Source organism: Leptinotarsa decemlineata, unplaced genomic scaffold, assembly GCF_025532065.1.
Source record: "Leptinotarsa decemlineata unplaced genomic scaffold, Ldec_3_MD MMD2_tig00000882_RagTag_RagTag, whole genome shotgun sequence".
Taxonomy (NCBI): Eukaryota; Metazoa; Arthropoda; class Insecta; order Coleoptera; family Chrysomelidae; genus Leptinotarsa; species Leptinotarsa decemlineata.
In genome coordinates, this window is record NW_027412556.1 from 3307752 (window position 1) to 3323948 (window position 16197).

General features: G+C 35.6%; 1 protein-coding gene across 3 annotated transcripts in view; it reads left to right on the forward strand.

Annotated features, from left to right (window-relative positions):
- ich (zinc finger protein ichor) overlaps positions 1-5655 on the forward strand; it is a 70580-nt gene extending 64925 nt beyond the window's left edge. For all 3 annotated transcript variants that reach the window (XM_074174816.1, XM_074174815.1, XM_074174814.1), the window contains one exon: positions 831-5655. In XM_074174816.1, the coding sequence (XP_074030917.1) occupies positions 910-2385 (1476 nt within the window). In that variant the 5' untranslated portion in view covers positions 831-909 and the 3' untranslated portion in view covers positions 2386-5655. The remainder of the gene's footprint in view (positions 1-830) is intronic.
- Positions 5656-16197: the final 10542 nt, after the last annotated feature.

Genomic DNA, 16197 nt, shown 5'->3' on the forward strand with positions numbered 1-16197 from the left:
AAAAAACTCAAATTTGTTGTTTAATAATTATCGCACTTGCAATGTTCCTGTTCAAGTATAGATATAGAAAACTATTTTTGATTAAGCGGTTTATTGTTCATTCATTTATCTAGTAGTATTGACTTTCACAAAACACTTTTTACAACATAAGTTGCTTTTCTCACTTAAGTTCAATGAAACCATTTTCTTTTCTCTAAGAAGGGGTGGCATTCATCTCCAGATGGAAGCATCTTACAGGGTAATTCTCTGAAGTGGAGGGTGAACGTGCAAAGAAATTGATTTTTTTTCACTCTTCAGCTCTACAAAAAATTCTATATATCGTCGTGTATTGACAGATCACTGAAGCTGAACATATATCAGTTTTAGATCTGGACGGATAATACGGCATACATTATCAAAGGCTATGGGGTAATGGTCGATGCCCAAATATATGCCCAAGCGTAAAAAATATCAGAAATGCATTGAATATGCATGAAATATTTCTACAGTTTTTAAAATCAGTGTTACTGTTCAAAATCGAAAGTACGACCAACTGAACAGATATGCGGCAAGCTCCACGATGGCGATTCGTCGTTTTTTGGGGTCCCAGTTGCTCTGAACCTTAAAACGCGTCTTACAGTCCTTCCTCGATGGGTTTTTTTCCACTGTTCACCAAAAACATTGAATTATACGAGTGTTTGTTGCTCCTCTTGGCTCATAAAATTTTATAGTGTTGCTTTATCTTTTTATTCATGGTGAATCAGAATTTTTTTCATCTATTCGCTCCAGTCATGCCTAATACCGACATTTCATTCTACCAGAATATTATTAATTCTCTCATATTGTTTCAGGGGCCCAACATGCTGGAATAACAATTGGAGCTCATTTCCCTTTTCCACATTCTCCACTGTCTACGATACCACGCAGTCGATGAAGATAATGAAATATCCCAACGTTTCCCAAAGCGCAAGTATGGCAGTTAACGATGGTTCACACATGGATGAAGTTGACCCTCTTTTCATCTCCTCCTGTTGGAACTCCAACTCGAGTCTTCATAATGAGTTCATCGATACCCACAAGCTCATCATGGACGGCCACATCAGCAACCTAGGCTCCGACAAGTTGCTACTGGAGTCTTCTCTAAGTCAGGACGACAGTGAAATGGAATCGAAAGACACCATAGAGGCTTTAGACAATCTCTTGTTGAACTCGCACAGTATGAACCCTAGTTTAACGGAGATGAAACCTCTCCCTCCTTTCACGGGTTACACGGCGAATTTGAGTATAAACGGAATACAGGGACACCACTATCACTCCATATCCCAAAGAAACCTGGAAGAAAACAACAACACCTACAACAGTTATAACGAACAAAATATAGTGTCAAGTTCGACGTGTAACATTAGTGCGGACTCTGCGGATGACCAAGACACCAAAAACTTCTTTTCTAGTGACGATTATGCGGATTGTGTCGATCCGGACTCGGTGTCTTCAATAAAATATGAAGATTGCAGTCATCCTTCGGTGGACTCCGCCACTCATGTAAAGACGGAGATGGCTGAGTACGACATATCTACGATCGACTTCGCTGCTATCATAGGCTCAGCCATAGCAGATACGACGGTTCCTAGCAACAATCCCGAAAGCGAGGATGCCACGGGCTCCAGAGACAGCTGGATGGATTTGGACGCGTTCATAGAAGGAGCATGTGTCGACGAATCCAAAGGCGTGATCATCGCTCAAGACGGTCTATCAGAGTTTGTGATACCATGTTCCAGCGAGTACAAGGTGCAGCAGGTTGCGGAGTATGCCAAAATTCAGCCACAGCAGGGCGGGTCCACGTTGCAAAGCCTCCTCACCCACGGCTACATGCCACTGTTACAGAACCGGCTCCAGAATGGGCCTCCCATAAAACAAGAGGTACCAAGTTCGACGAACTATGGAAACGATATGATAACCACGTCTAGTCCTCCTGCTAATGTCGTATCCACAACGGACAACCTCCTCGTGACAGTAAACGGGAGGTTTCTGCCCCAATACCTCCACAGCTTGGGTGATGACCAGCGAGTGAGGAGTCCCGATATGCTGGGTCAAAATTACCCCCACACAACCACAACGTCCAGTTCGTCAAGGAAATCCAGATGCAACAGGAAGAAACACCAGCCCTCTTCTAGTTCGAACGTTTTCCAAGTCGATCAAACATTGGGATTGTTGGGAAAGGAGAAGCCCGTTCATAGGTGTACCATTTGTAATAGAGGTTTTTTGAATAAAAGTAACATCAAAGTTCATTTGAGGACGCATACTGGCGAAAAACCTTTCAGATGCGAAACCTGCGCTAAAGCGTTCAGACAAAAAGCACATTTGTTGAAGCACCAGCAGATCCATAAAAGGATTGGTCGAGATTAGGTCAAAATTCCCCTCTTGAGCTTATGAATATAACTTTTTGAACGAATTGAAGATAAACATGATGATACTTATGCAATTTCTACATTATAAATTCTATCCAAAACTTGTTCAATCACAGTTGTAGTAGTTTGTATGAATATGAAGAGCGAAACCAAGTTGAAAATGCACAAACCTGAATATTCAAATCCCTGCTGCAATTTCAACTGGCAAAGCGAAACCGTTTTGCGGTTGTGGAAATTGTATAATTATCATCATGGGTGGTGTTATTAATTTTTATCAAGCAACTGGTTAGTGTATTCAAAATTATTCTATCTTGTTTATCAATTGGTATGCTTGAGTTGTTAGAGTCCACAATTTAGAGACAAGCGGGGGCGTCGTATCATCTCATTTTTGCTGAGGTTCTTTCACTGGGATTCGTTATAGTGGAGCTATGATGAATCCACTTCTCTCACCTACACACCTCTAAGAATTAACTTCATTCCCTGAAAAGCTTTATCATCGTTATCTAGATCAGTGAACTGAATTAGTAAGTTTCAACCGTGGCTGTTCAACCAACCATTGTCCACAGGAGCTCCAAATGGAGGTAACTTTATGTGTTAATTATGTGTGTACATTTTAGACACAAACCATCTTTATGAACATGTAATACGTATCAATGAACGAAAAGTAAACTAGTCTAAGGTACTAGGTGACAAAGTCTAGCAACTTAGTGAATTCGCCACAACATTTTTACATTTCCTCTGAGTTGATTAAGAAATCCTTCTTACGTCTTGCTCAACATTGAACATCTCGATATTTGGCATGTTGGTCCCAAAATATCTCTCAGAAGACAGTGACACCTAACAGGGCCCCGTTACATCAACTTTTCTGAGCTATAGTAACTTTTGATATCATGATTATTTGAATGTGGTGAGTGATTGAAACTTCAAATCTATATTTGCCGACTCAATCAACATATTGAATGAACATTGAACCCTTTATCTTCTTTTTCACTTCCCCTCTCTCTAGTCCACTTTGTCTTCTTCGTTTCCTTCATCTTTTCAGTACTATTTTTTCTATCGTTCTCTCTTCTGTCATCTCTCCCTCTTTCTTCTTTTTCTCTCGTTTTTTTCTCTCCCCACCAGTCGAAGTGCGTGAAACTAGATGACCGATGAGTGATATTAATACATGAGTTCTTACATGTGATGACTTATCTCTCAATAAACAAACACATAATGAATGACAGTTTTCTATATGTTTTTCCATTTGGGATTTGGCTACTATGCATTAGTGTTCTTTGAACACTTCAACAATGTGACTGGTCAACACCTGCGGAGGCTTTATTAGAGTCAAAATTTGATATGGATATATTTTTCGTTTAGTGGTTCAGCGGTGTGACGACAGCGAGAATAGTCATAACGACACGTCTTGAAATCATCGTTTAACGCATAGATGTTCTATTTCTTCCGCATTGATTGCTCTTGAGTTATGACTACTCACTGCAGTGATTGCTCTTGAGTTCTAACTCAATGATCATACATTCATCCAATGTCGAATCATTGGTGAGTTTTTGGTGGAGCAAAAACTTGTTAGAATCACTATTAACGTTTATAACTGCCAATGTTTCGCCTACACGAGGTGTTGGTATTTTCAAGAGTACAAAACTGATCTCTTCCTAAATTAATATTCACACCCCTAGGCTCAACTCATCATCATTTCCATTTGGCTCATTCATAGGCAGAGTTCTTCCAATCAAACTCCGAATGAAACTTTCAATGAACATTTCAATGTGTTAATTTCGGATTTGTAGGTGACCAAGCTACAACGACTTTCTAGGTTTCCTCTATCGTGTGCTTATGGATTTCAATTCATCGACGTCACTTTGTAAGTGTTCAGCTACTACTCTCTCAAAGTGCTACATACACCATGCCTAGAGAACGGATCTCGCCTATCCTTTAGTAATCTTGGATAATCTCCGATTTTCCTGACAATTGGCAAACCGTTTTCATATCCAGCCTCCCAGTCTAGGACCCATTTTATCGGTTACTTCTGGAATAAAAGCAAGAAATTTCCTTTATGAATCGTGATATGTGCTCTCTTGTTGACCACTGCTACTTCGTCATTTGAAATGAATCCCTCGTATATCTTTTCGTTCCAGTCCATAAAATCTGGATAGCAAATTCTTCTGGTCCGTTTCCATCATTTCCAACTTTCGGCCTGGTATTCTGTAAATATAAGCAGTTATTTTTCTCTGGTGACCAATACGTCCGGTAAAATTAGTTTTTCATGCTCGTAGTTCTAAATAACGAAGGTGTTATGTAAATAACAGAGTCAGTACCTGCTTGAACTTGCTTACATGCTTCCATAACTAAACCAAGTGTCTTGTTAGCTCATACGTGTGAGAGCTAATGGAACTAGCCATCAGGTATAGCGGAATATTTTTGTTTACTTTGGGTAGACCATACAGTCTTGAAATGGGAGCTAGCTCTGAATGTGGTCAGTCTTCTATGGCCTCCGGTATTGACGATGATTTGCTCATTCATTTTTCTGTGGACCAACAGTTTTTGATATCTAATGAATTTCCTGTAGACGGAAGGACCCAAATACAGGTATGAGGCATCTGTAGATGAGGGAAAATTTTCAACTACAGTATGGAATCTCCTCTCAGCATGAAATCATGGAAAAACCTACAATTTTTTCAATATAATTAGCATGGAAGAGAAAATTTTGTTCACCATGGATATTGGGAAAACTAGCTTTCTCGAACGGAATGGCCATCAGAGAGGATACCGATATCAAACCACAAGCTGAAGCATATTCAAAAAAGTTTGTAATATTGGTATCAACATTGGAATGGGCTAATAGAAGACTTTGCGATCCGGATCTTGGAGTAGAACTTCCAAGGTTCTTTCAATTATTCTTTCGAAGTTGTTATTTAACATAGGTACACTTCGTTCCTTATTTATTGCAGTTGCAATATTCCTTTCAGTGAATAGTGGAATTTGTATTTCAAATCGTTGACAATATCAATCAAGGTCTCATTTAGCACCCCAGCCAAGCCGAAAGTGACTCACAGGTGATTCACAATCGACCATTTTGAGCCCAATTCATTTATTCCAAATATTTAATCGAAATATAGTAGATGAATTGGTCGCAACTGAGATTTGCTATTATGGTTATATCCATTCAGGGTCTACGATTCGAAATGGTTTATACATATTGCCTCATCATATAATAGGTTGATTCTGAAACTTTGACTCACAGGGTGATCATCACTGGATGGTCCAGTAACTGATTAACGACCAAAGTGCTCTGGCTGTTGTTCTCGTTGTTCCCAACTCACAAACTACAATGCTGATATTTGACTCTAGTTTTATATTGTTATTGCTGGTCGTGGCTTGGTTTCTCTTAACTGGATTACCTGACGTTGTTTATCTCCTAATTGGATTACCTGACCTTATTTAACTGACCTTGTTTCTCACAAACAAGGTCAGGCAATCCAATAATAATATAAAACAGGAGTTATTGTAGTTTCTGCGTTGGGAACAAAAGAAACAACAAATCTAGCATCAAATCGAACATTTCGATCGTTTCTACATCGCCTTTGATAATGTATACCGCAGTAGTAGACGAAACGTCAGGCACGAAAACCTGAAGACCACGGCCAGAAACAATAAAAACAGCTTAGGCACAGTTTGGAAGTTATTTGTCACGTCTCTAATTCGTTGAAAGTTGTTTATATTCATAAGTTCAAACCAGACCAAAAGGAAATAGGAAAATATCTGGTTTGGGAAAGATATTTCTGAATATTGTTGATATTGTTGATTCTTTTTGGTCTGATGTTTTCAGACGTGCTATAGACAAGGTACCTCATGGAAAGCATTCTTTTATATTCCTAATTATGGACAATGTGCAATTTCATCACTGAATAATGATGCCGGTGCAAATCAACTGCTCACTTTGTATTTATATATTTATACATTTTTATATTCTCTTGACATTACATTCTCTAGATTCATTGTTTGTAAGTGGAATTTTCTTCGGAATCATTTTATCTATTATGAAACAGAAGAAAAAATATAAAAATTGGTTTAAAAAATGTAATTTTCTGAGTTCAACATTTCACCTCTATTCCACGGATGCCTGCCCAGTGCTGATGAAGCCCAACAGGCCGAAACCGATGTACACTGGTGGCATCCATTCAAATTCACGAAAGTGAAACTTGTGTGTATTTGATTATCAATGATTAATTTATGGTGCATTTGAATGTTTGTGTTCTCTGACAAATTGTATTATATTTATGAAATGAATAAGAAATCAGCCCAGAGTTGAGTTCAAAAACATTAAAATTTTTGAACTGGGTAAGTTTTCCATCCCCAATTATTCTTTTGAATTCAGCTGGTGGATGTAATTTTTAACTGGTTTTATTAATTCTAATTCGTACTCATTTCTGGAGTAGTTTTGAAAAACAATATTTTCTATACTATTTCCACTGAGAAACACTTTTACTTGACATTTTTGTAATGTTTCCATCCTAAATGCTTGAAGTATTGCACATTGTTGTGTGTTATGCCTAATGTTTTGTTTATAGAATCTATTTATTTTTATATCATATTTCTCCTATTTATTTTTTAATTCTATTTATTTAGTTGTAAGTTCTTCAGTAATTCAGTTTATGCTCGAACGGTCGAAAAATTCGATTTCGTCAATTAAGTGTGTTTGTTCTCAGGTTTTTACACATTCTTTGTGATAGAGAAATGCTTAATATTTAAGTAATGTATTTGTATTTTTACAAATTGTTAGTGTAAAATCTTTGTTGGATTATTCTGTGTAATCAAAGGCGACCTGATGATGACGTCGTGAATTTTGTACAGTAGGTTTTTATGAATTAATAAACCCATTTGATTATCGATCGTATAGTGTATTGTAACCGTTCACAAATAACACATCCTAGCAACGAATTTTTGTAAATTTTGTATCATAAAATAGTTACATATTATTCAAATGTACTAATAGTTTTTGTGTTATATGCTTCCGCCCATTATGTCTTGAACAAGAAAGATCTCATCATGAAAATATATTTGTTGCTTTTGCATCAATAAATTGTAAGAGAAAATATCGCATTACTAGTACAGTTCCCCAATTATTGTGACAAAAGTGAATTGTTTGGAGTGCCCACTCAAATAGCGATTTTTTCGAAAGTAAATTTTCAGTCTGTAGCAAACGTATGGCAGAAACTTTTCCTTTCTTGGGTCGTTAAAATAAATACTAAAGATCCCAATTTCAATTTTCAAACAAAAATGTTTCGAATGTAAATCGATCTGAGTAAAGTTTCATTTCACTAGAAATGGGAAAAACCTCGAGATCATGAAAAATTGAGCAGAAGAAAGAGAGATGTCGCATTTGTAGTGAAATATGAGTTATCAGAGTATATTTCAATAAAAAATATTTCATATCGATATATATCGTTGATATTGCGAATCAAATTTCTCTGAGGATACATTCATAATGTGCATCTGTCATTGGAAACACTTAATGAATTAGTCTAAAGTTAATCGCAGTACATACTGCACTCTTCTACAAAAACATGAAACTTCCGTGTTTTATATTTCCACCCTTCGAGTTAGAAAACTATATTTTTCCAGCATGTTATTATTTCAAAGGTGAAATTCAATAAGGTATTGTCATTTGCTACTTTCCATTTTCCTGGAACCCAAGTCGAAAATGTTTCTAAATGAACATTTGGTGTTAGTCTAATCACCAAGTTCAAAAACAGAAGATAAAGGTCCTAAAAATATGAGCGATAGCTCATTCGATTCGGAATCACCTCTAGAAAAATGTTTTCGAAGGATTCTGGTGCAGGTAAAAAATTGTAATAGTTATTAACAAAATGGGATTTAAAAAATGGTATTTAGTTCTTCATTAATAACTCAAAAAAATATTAATATCAAGCAATTTTGAAAAAAGCTCGTTAAAGAGGAGAAAATTTTCGATAAAAAGTCCCGACTCCCGAAACTCTATCTCTATTATTTTTAATTTTAATTTGACGTTGAAAAAGGGTTCCGCGAGGCTGCTACAGCATAAGCGCGCTGCCGTTAAAGAGAGTTCATCAAAAGAAATAATTTTTTTATAACATAAAATGTCATTTTAAAAATTTGAAAGAAAATCTAGTATCTTCTTAACACTTGAGTTAATCGAGTCCCGTAGAGAAAAAGTTTTATCACAATTTTTCAAAAAGTTATTCAATTGTTAACTAACAAATTTTTTCCCAATCTCCGTTGGCATAAATAATGGGATAAAAGGTATATAAATAATTGGCCTATGAATTTTAAACTTCGTGGAGCCCTTTTAATATATATACTTCGTACGATCCTGCGATAAAATTTTATTGATTTGTTAATTATGATTTTTTATAACTATTACAAAATGAAACATCTAAAAATTGTTGATAACATTTTTTTCAATTGATATTTAGCTAGGTCTGTTTTCACAATAAACAATGGCAGTTATTAACATGGGATATGAATTTTTTACGTAATGTGTTTATTAAATTGTTTTAAACAAATAGAGAAATTCAATATTTTTGAAATTTTTTTTTTGCTATTTTGTTGTTAGAGATATATTATGATTTTTTTATATTTCGATTATTTGAATAATTAGTTAAGAAATAATTTTACTTTTGAAAATCTAATTTACACTTTTGAATAGTTTGACAAAAAAATTATTTATCATTTAATTGCTTATACTTTAATTAATTATAAACAAATTTTGATTAACGTTAAATTTTTTTTTTGAAGCAGAAAAAAATTATAGAAACAGCTATATATATAAAAAAAGTGCCATAAAAATTATTGATTGATTGATATTAGAATGTATTATAATAAATGAAAAAAAATATGCCACTTTTTTATATATAGCTGTTTTTATAATTTTTTTCTGCTTGAGAAAAAAAAATATAACATTGGTCAATATTTGTTTATAACAAATTGTTAAACTAATAAACAATTAAATAATAAATAAAATAATTTTTTTTGGCAAACTATTTAAAAGTGTAAATTATGATTTTTGAAAGCAAAATTATTTCATAACTAATCATCTAAACGATCGAAATATAAAAAAATCGATTTTGAACAGTTAAAAATTAAAATTAGGAAACATTTTTTTTCAAATCATAATTACCTCCAGACAACAAAATAGCAAAAACATTTTTTTTTAAATATTGAATTTCTCTATAAGTTCAAAACAATTTAATAAACGAGGTAATGTGGAATTTTCCATGGAGAAACCTCTGGATGTGATTTCCGTTTTGAATCCATATATTCGTGTATACATTCTAAAGGAGTACATCTCTTATTTGGTTTCATATGTGATTCACAGGTCTATCTTGTAGGTCAATTTTATTACTACGAATTTTACTTTCCTGTCCGCCATTTTGTGTGGCATGGCGTTATTAATAATCCGGAAAACTTTCCATATTTTGAAGTACTTATACCTCAAGTGAAGTATGTATTTCGCCATTTTCAATTCAAATTATCTCGAAAACATGCCGAAGCATGTCAAAAAAACATTAAAAATCCCATGTTGGAATCGATATTTAATAACCGTGGGTATCTTCAAGTTTTCGGTTTTTAAAGAGTTGGTGCTGAATATTTTTTTTTGTAGATGTAGTTCTCAACCTACTCAAAGAAGAAGAGCTTTTTTAGTAATATGTTAACCAGAATCAGAGGTTCCTCGTTATATCCACTTTCTTTGTTCCCATTTTTCAATTGCTCTAAAATTCCACTAAAGACACTATTCACACATTCTGCCATAACAATTTGATGTTGAGAACAGCGGCGAAACGAAAACACAAAGAAGCCCCGATCAATCTCAGACATTGTGCATTGTTCATAGTCAAATAACTACCTTCCACGTTGATTCGCAATTCGCACTAGCCACCCATATATCACAGAAGTATTCGGATCGTGATGTCACGTGACCCACAAATTGACTATTATAATGTCAAAGGTGATGCGATGTTTTCTCTTCACATGGCTATCTCGAATAGACTGGCTGATTCTTATCCTGGCCGGTTGAATATTCTTTCAGTATTTGTATAGCCGAACTAAGATAAATGATTGTGATAATCATGTATAGAAATAACTTTATCTTATTTATGATTGTAAAAAATGACACTTTTGCTTGAACAAATAGATGTATCGGTTAGCAGTTAGATAAATAAACATCATTTTTGAATAGCCTACTTACGTTGTTTAAGGATTATTACTGTTATTATTTTATTGTTGATTATGTTGATAAGTTTGTTGTATAATAAACACCATTATTTTTTAATACAGAAAGTACTTGTAATTTCTTCTTTTATTTCACACCTTGGCAAGGGCGTAGGCGGTGATATTTGGAGAGGGTTCAAATAAGACTTCATCTGTACAAATAACATTTTGCTTATTTTAGCTGCAGACAACAGATGCGAATTCAAAAAATAATGTGCTCTATTTTTTCCAAGAGGCGTTAGTTGGGTAATACGATCAATTTTTCTTAAAAAGCAATTGTTTTCGCGGCAACTTTTCAATTTTTTTTAATTCTTTATCAGGGCTCTGTAACAATGAATTTCCACAAATTTTAATTTCACGGGAAATCATGAATTCTTAATTAAATTACTCACCGAAAAAAAGTTTCTTCGTGTTGAAATTATAACTATATTGAAAACATTAGACATTCATTTATTTATTTATTTATTCACCCTAACAGACCACATAGGTCTAATTACAAGGATGACCTTATTACATACAATATAATAGATACAATAGGTATAATACACTAAAAATAAAAAGAAGTAAAAATTAAAATCAGTTACTGACGGGGTCGATTAATAAGTGTGATGATCCTACAAAGACATTGCCACCAGCTGTATAATGATTTTTTTCCTTAGATTTGTTAGAGAATCTGTCCAATCTATATCAATTATTACATTCAGTTCATTTGCGAGACGCAACATAGCTGTAAGTGGGGCACCTATGGAGTAGAAATTTTGTATACAAAACATTGTATTTGATCTTGTCCTTCTGGCTGGAACGTGAAAATCAATTGACGATAATATATGAGGTGAGTTAAGTTTATTGTTAGGAAGCCGGTGAAGAAATGATATTACACATATTTTGCGCCTATTTTGCAAGAAAGTATCTTGAATTCATCTCTCAAATGAGATGTTCTCACTGAACGGTAGTCTGGACATACGTGATATTTTTTGAAGTAAAGATATCTTAAGAATTTATTCTGAAGTTTTTCCAATTCATATAAAGTGGAGTTATATTCGCCAAACCATATATACACATCGGAGAAGTCTAGGGATATTTTTATAACATACTAAATATCATAAAAATAAATGCATGAGGTCGTTTAATTTCGATTAAATTGGTACACTCGACCACCCTGTAGATTTCTATGGGTTGAACAAAGCCTGCATAAACGGTAACTAATCTTTTATCAAGTTTTTTACAAACTGTAGGTTTTCGACTAAAATGGATAATCTGAAAGTGTCGAGTTTGTACATTCTATACAGTTCTTGCTCAGCAATTAAACTGGAAATATTGTGCTTTAACATGGAACGCCATCACTTACCATTGGCTGAGATGAATAGAGCTGTAGGGCTTCTTCAAGGTGGCATGCGACAACATGATGTAGCTCTTCGTTTGGGGGTCTCCCAAAGTGTTATCAGTCGATTGTGTCGGCGTTTCCATGAAACTGGCAGTCCAGCCGAACAACATCCAGGGCGAGGACGCGCTACAACTGCAGTTCAAGACCGATTTTTGGTCTTAACCGCAAGAAGACAACCGACAATCACAGCACCTGAGTTGGTTAACGTGTTGCAGCAGACGCACCAGGTAACCATTGGTCATGATACTGTCATAAATCGACTGCATGAAGCAGATCTCCACAACAGAAGACCACTTAGATGTCCACCTTTGTCGAGAGGCAATCGCGGTAGAAGATTAGAGTGGTGTCAAGAACATCAAAACTGGGATGCAAATGATTGGGCCACAGTTTTGTTTACAGACGAATCCAGATTTGGATTTTATCTATATTCTCGTCAACCTGGAAATAATGAACGTTTGAGACACGACCAGGGAGTCCACACATACAGATGTGGTACAGTAATGCTATGGGGCGCAATCATGATCGGCGGCAGAACCGATCTCGTTTTTCAAATCGCTCCCTCACAGCTCGACAGTACCTCGACACCATTCTTCTACCTATCGTCCGTCCGTTTGTTGGTGCTGTTGGTGAAAACTTCTACCTAATGCACGATAATGCTCGTCCACATGTCGCGCGTCTTGTGACTGACTGGCTCACCAACGAAGGAGTTGATGTATTGCCATGGCCAGCACAATCACCGGACCTGAATCCCATCGAGCATGTGTGGGACATGCTTCAACGAAGAATTACTCCGCATATGGGGAACATTCACACAACGTTTCAATTGAGAGGGCATTTGATCGCTGAATGGGCAAATGTACCTCAACAAGACATTGACAATCTCATTTTGTCGATGCACGATAGATGTAGGGCCGTAATAAACAAGCGTGGAGGCCATACTCTGTACTGATTCCAATTTTTTTTGAATTATGATTTTTTTTCGGGGTGCCAAAGAAGAGCCATATTTTTTTTTAGTTTTGCTTATATGCGCACTCAGTATTTTTGACCATTTAATAAATGTTGTTGTAAGTTACATTCGTTTAATAATCACCCATCAATTTTTTTTCCCTAAAGCGATCTAAAAAAAAATATTGCCATTTTATAAAATATCCCTAGACTTTTCCGATGTGTGTATTTGATCCAAATTCCAATTTACTTCTAACCAATGTGTAGTAGAGTAGTTTGATCGAATGTATAGTGCTGAAATTTCTAGTTTGCCTGATAATAAACCCTAACATTTTATTTGCATTTCTTGTAATATTTCTTACGTGATTCTTGAATGATAATGTATTATTATATGTAATCCCTAAGTCTTTTATTTCTGTATTTCTTTCAAGAGGGACCCTATTCAGTTCATAACTGAAGAGAATAAGGTCTCTTTTGCGCGTAACCGACACTACTGAACATTTATCAATATTGAAAAATAATTTATTTCCACAACTCCACTCATAAACCTTGTTCAGATCTTTTTGTAGCATTACACAATCCCTCACTGTTTGTACTTGTTAATAAATTTTTAGGTCATCAGCAAACATTAGGCATTCTGAGAATTCCAGCACTGCTGGCAAATCATTTATAAAAAGAACAAAAAATAAGGGACCTAAATTTGATCCCTGTGGGACCTTCAAATTTTCTTGAATATGAACCATGATATTTTACAAGAGAATCTCTGTTTTCCAAATAGCTTTTGAACAATTTGAAAGTATTTTTAGTTAAACCATAATGACTCAACTTCAACAATAAAATATCATGATCTACTTTATCGAAAGCTTTTTGGAAGTCTGTACAGATAGTATCCAATTGAGATTTGTTTCCAAGTGCCTCATATGCTTTTTGAGTGTAAGTTAACAAGTTTGACTCAATAGATTTATTTGTTACAAAACCGTTTTGCTCCACCCTGATATACTTTTCAACAAACTGATATAATCTGCTGTATACAATATGTTCAAATAAATTGTTATAATAATATGATGGTGTATGATGTTGCTACACGAGTTCTTCGATGTTGATGTTTTCTCGCCCCACTCCGTTGGCTGATTTACTGCGCATCCCATACTTAGAAGCACACTTAGATTTGCCAAGCTGTACTTGATAGGCCGATATCAAAAATGAAAGTCAAAAATTCGAAAAAATTAGGCAAAAGAAAGTTATATTTCAAAGAATGTTTATTGAAACATTTCGAATATTTGAAGATGTATAGATTTACAGCTATTTTATTCTACATGTTTTTATACCACTGGTTATAATAATAATAGTTATAATAATATGATGGTGTGAAGGGTAGAGGTTCCTGCCACAAGGTGAAGGGCCTGCGGCAAGGTACCTGCTGCACGTGCTGCCAGAATGTCCAGCATTTATCAATTATCAGCATTCACCAGCCTATATCAGTCGACATAACGCGGCCCTAAGAGTGATTTATTACCACCTGCGGTACTTTTAAGGTATATAATACATGCAAGCTAGTTAGCCTAATGTAGGTCTTCCCGACCATCAGAGCAAGGCGATATTTGTCGTGGACTTCTCAGTTCCTGGCGAGACGAATATTGTCCGAAAAGAGGAGGAAAAACGAACAAAGTATCGAAATTTACTTTTCAAACTTCCCAGAGCACTCTGTTAAGGTTGGTGTTTTGATTAATGGAGTCCTTGGGGGAAGTTCGACGATTATTCAATTGAACTAAAGAGTCAGGTAACTGGGAGCTTTATAAAACTACTCTAACGACATACAACAAGAAAATTAGAAAGGCAAAAAGGGAGTATTGGAAGAAGTTCTTGAAGAGTACCTCTGATTTAACTCGCAGCACAAGGATTCACAAGATTCTCTCTAGAGAACCGACTGCTGAAATTGGGTCGCTTAAACGACCCGATGGAACATTCACGACCTCTAGTAGGGAAACGTCAGAGTTTTTGATTATAAAACCACGTTCCTGGAAATTGGGAGGTCGCAAAAAGGTTGTCACAGTACTGGCAGTTGAATGGGCTATCTAGTCGTTTCAGCCCAAATCTCCTGGAGAGGATGGTATATTTCCAGCTCTTCTTCAAAACGTACTGTAAATCATTTTACATATTCTCACACAACAACACAACACAAAATCTCCCAATTGCTTGACAACAAAGAGATTGCGGTTGCTGTATGTCTTGATATCGACATTGATAGTTGACAATGTACTACCTAAATCTATAGGATTGTCTCTGGCTAGGAAGGGTATAGAATCGACCATAACTGGCTGGATCTATGCCGTGCTGGTAAACAGAACTGCAACCTTGACTATTCAAGGCGAGGCCATTAGGTTCAGGGTCACCAGGGACTGCCCTCAAGGTGGGGTACTATCTCCCCTTCTGTGGTCGCTCCTTATGGATAGTCTGCTTGATGCCCTCAACAGAAGAAAAGTAGATGTGTAAGCTTAAGCTTGTCATCTTGGCAAGGTCCACGTCGAGAAGGGTAGCTTGTAATATCCTCCAAAGCACGTTGGACGTTTTTCACAGTTGGTGCCTGGGGAGCAGATGTCTGTCAACTCCAGCAAAACTAGGGCTCTATAACTGCTAATATAATATGATAAGATGAAATGAAGAGTTGAACAGGAATATATAAAAGAAGAATATACAATGAACAGATTAGTTCGAATACGTAATTTCAGCCTCATTTATTAGGAGGTGTGTGACAAGTCCTTTGGGCATTTTCCGTTTTTGAAGATGTCAGTTATGAGACTGGCAAAAAAAAGACTTAGTTCGTTTTCTGTTGCTTCATGTATCTCCGTTTCATTGCCGTCTATTCCTGGTGACTTATTCGGTTTCAGTGACTTCATTGTTATTCACAGGTGCCAGGAAAGAGGAATTTGGAAAGGCCTAAATTTTGGGAAAAGAGTATTGGCTTCATATATTTTTCTGGCATGCGTTTTAACTATTTTGGAGTAAAATTCGTTGAACGCTTCGGCAAAGCCCTCTTTGTTTTTTAGAGTAACTCCTTTTTTAGTGAGTATTTTCTCGATAAATTTATAATTATTCGTGGTATTGACTTCTCTTAGAACGTTCCAACAAGTTTTTGAATTATTTTTATTTCTGCTGATTTGTTTCGAGTAGAAAATGGACTTTGTTATTTTCAGAAGTTCATCCGTTATTCTCTTATGTTATAAATTAGCTTTC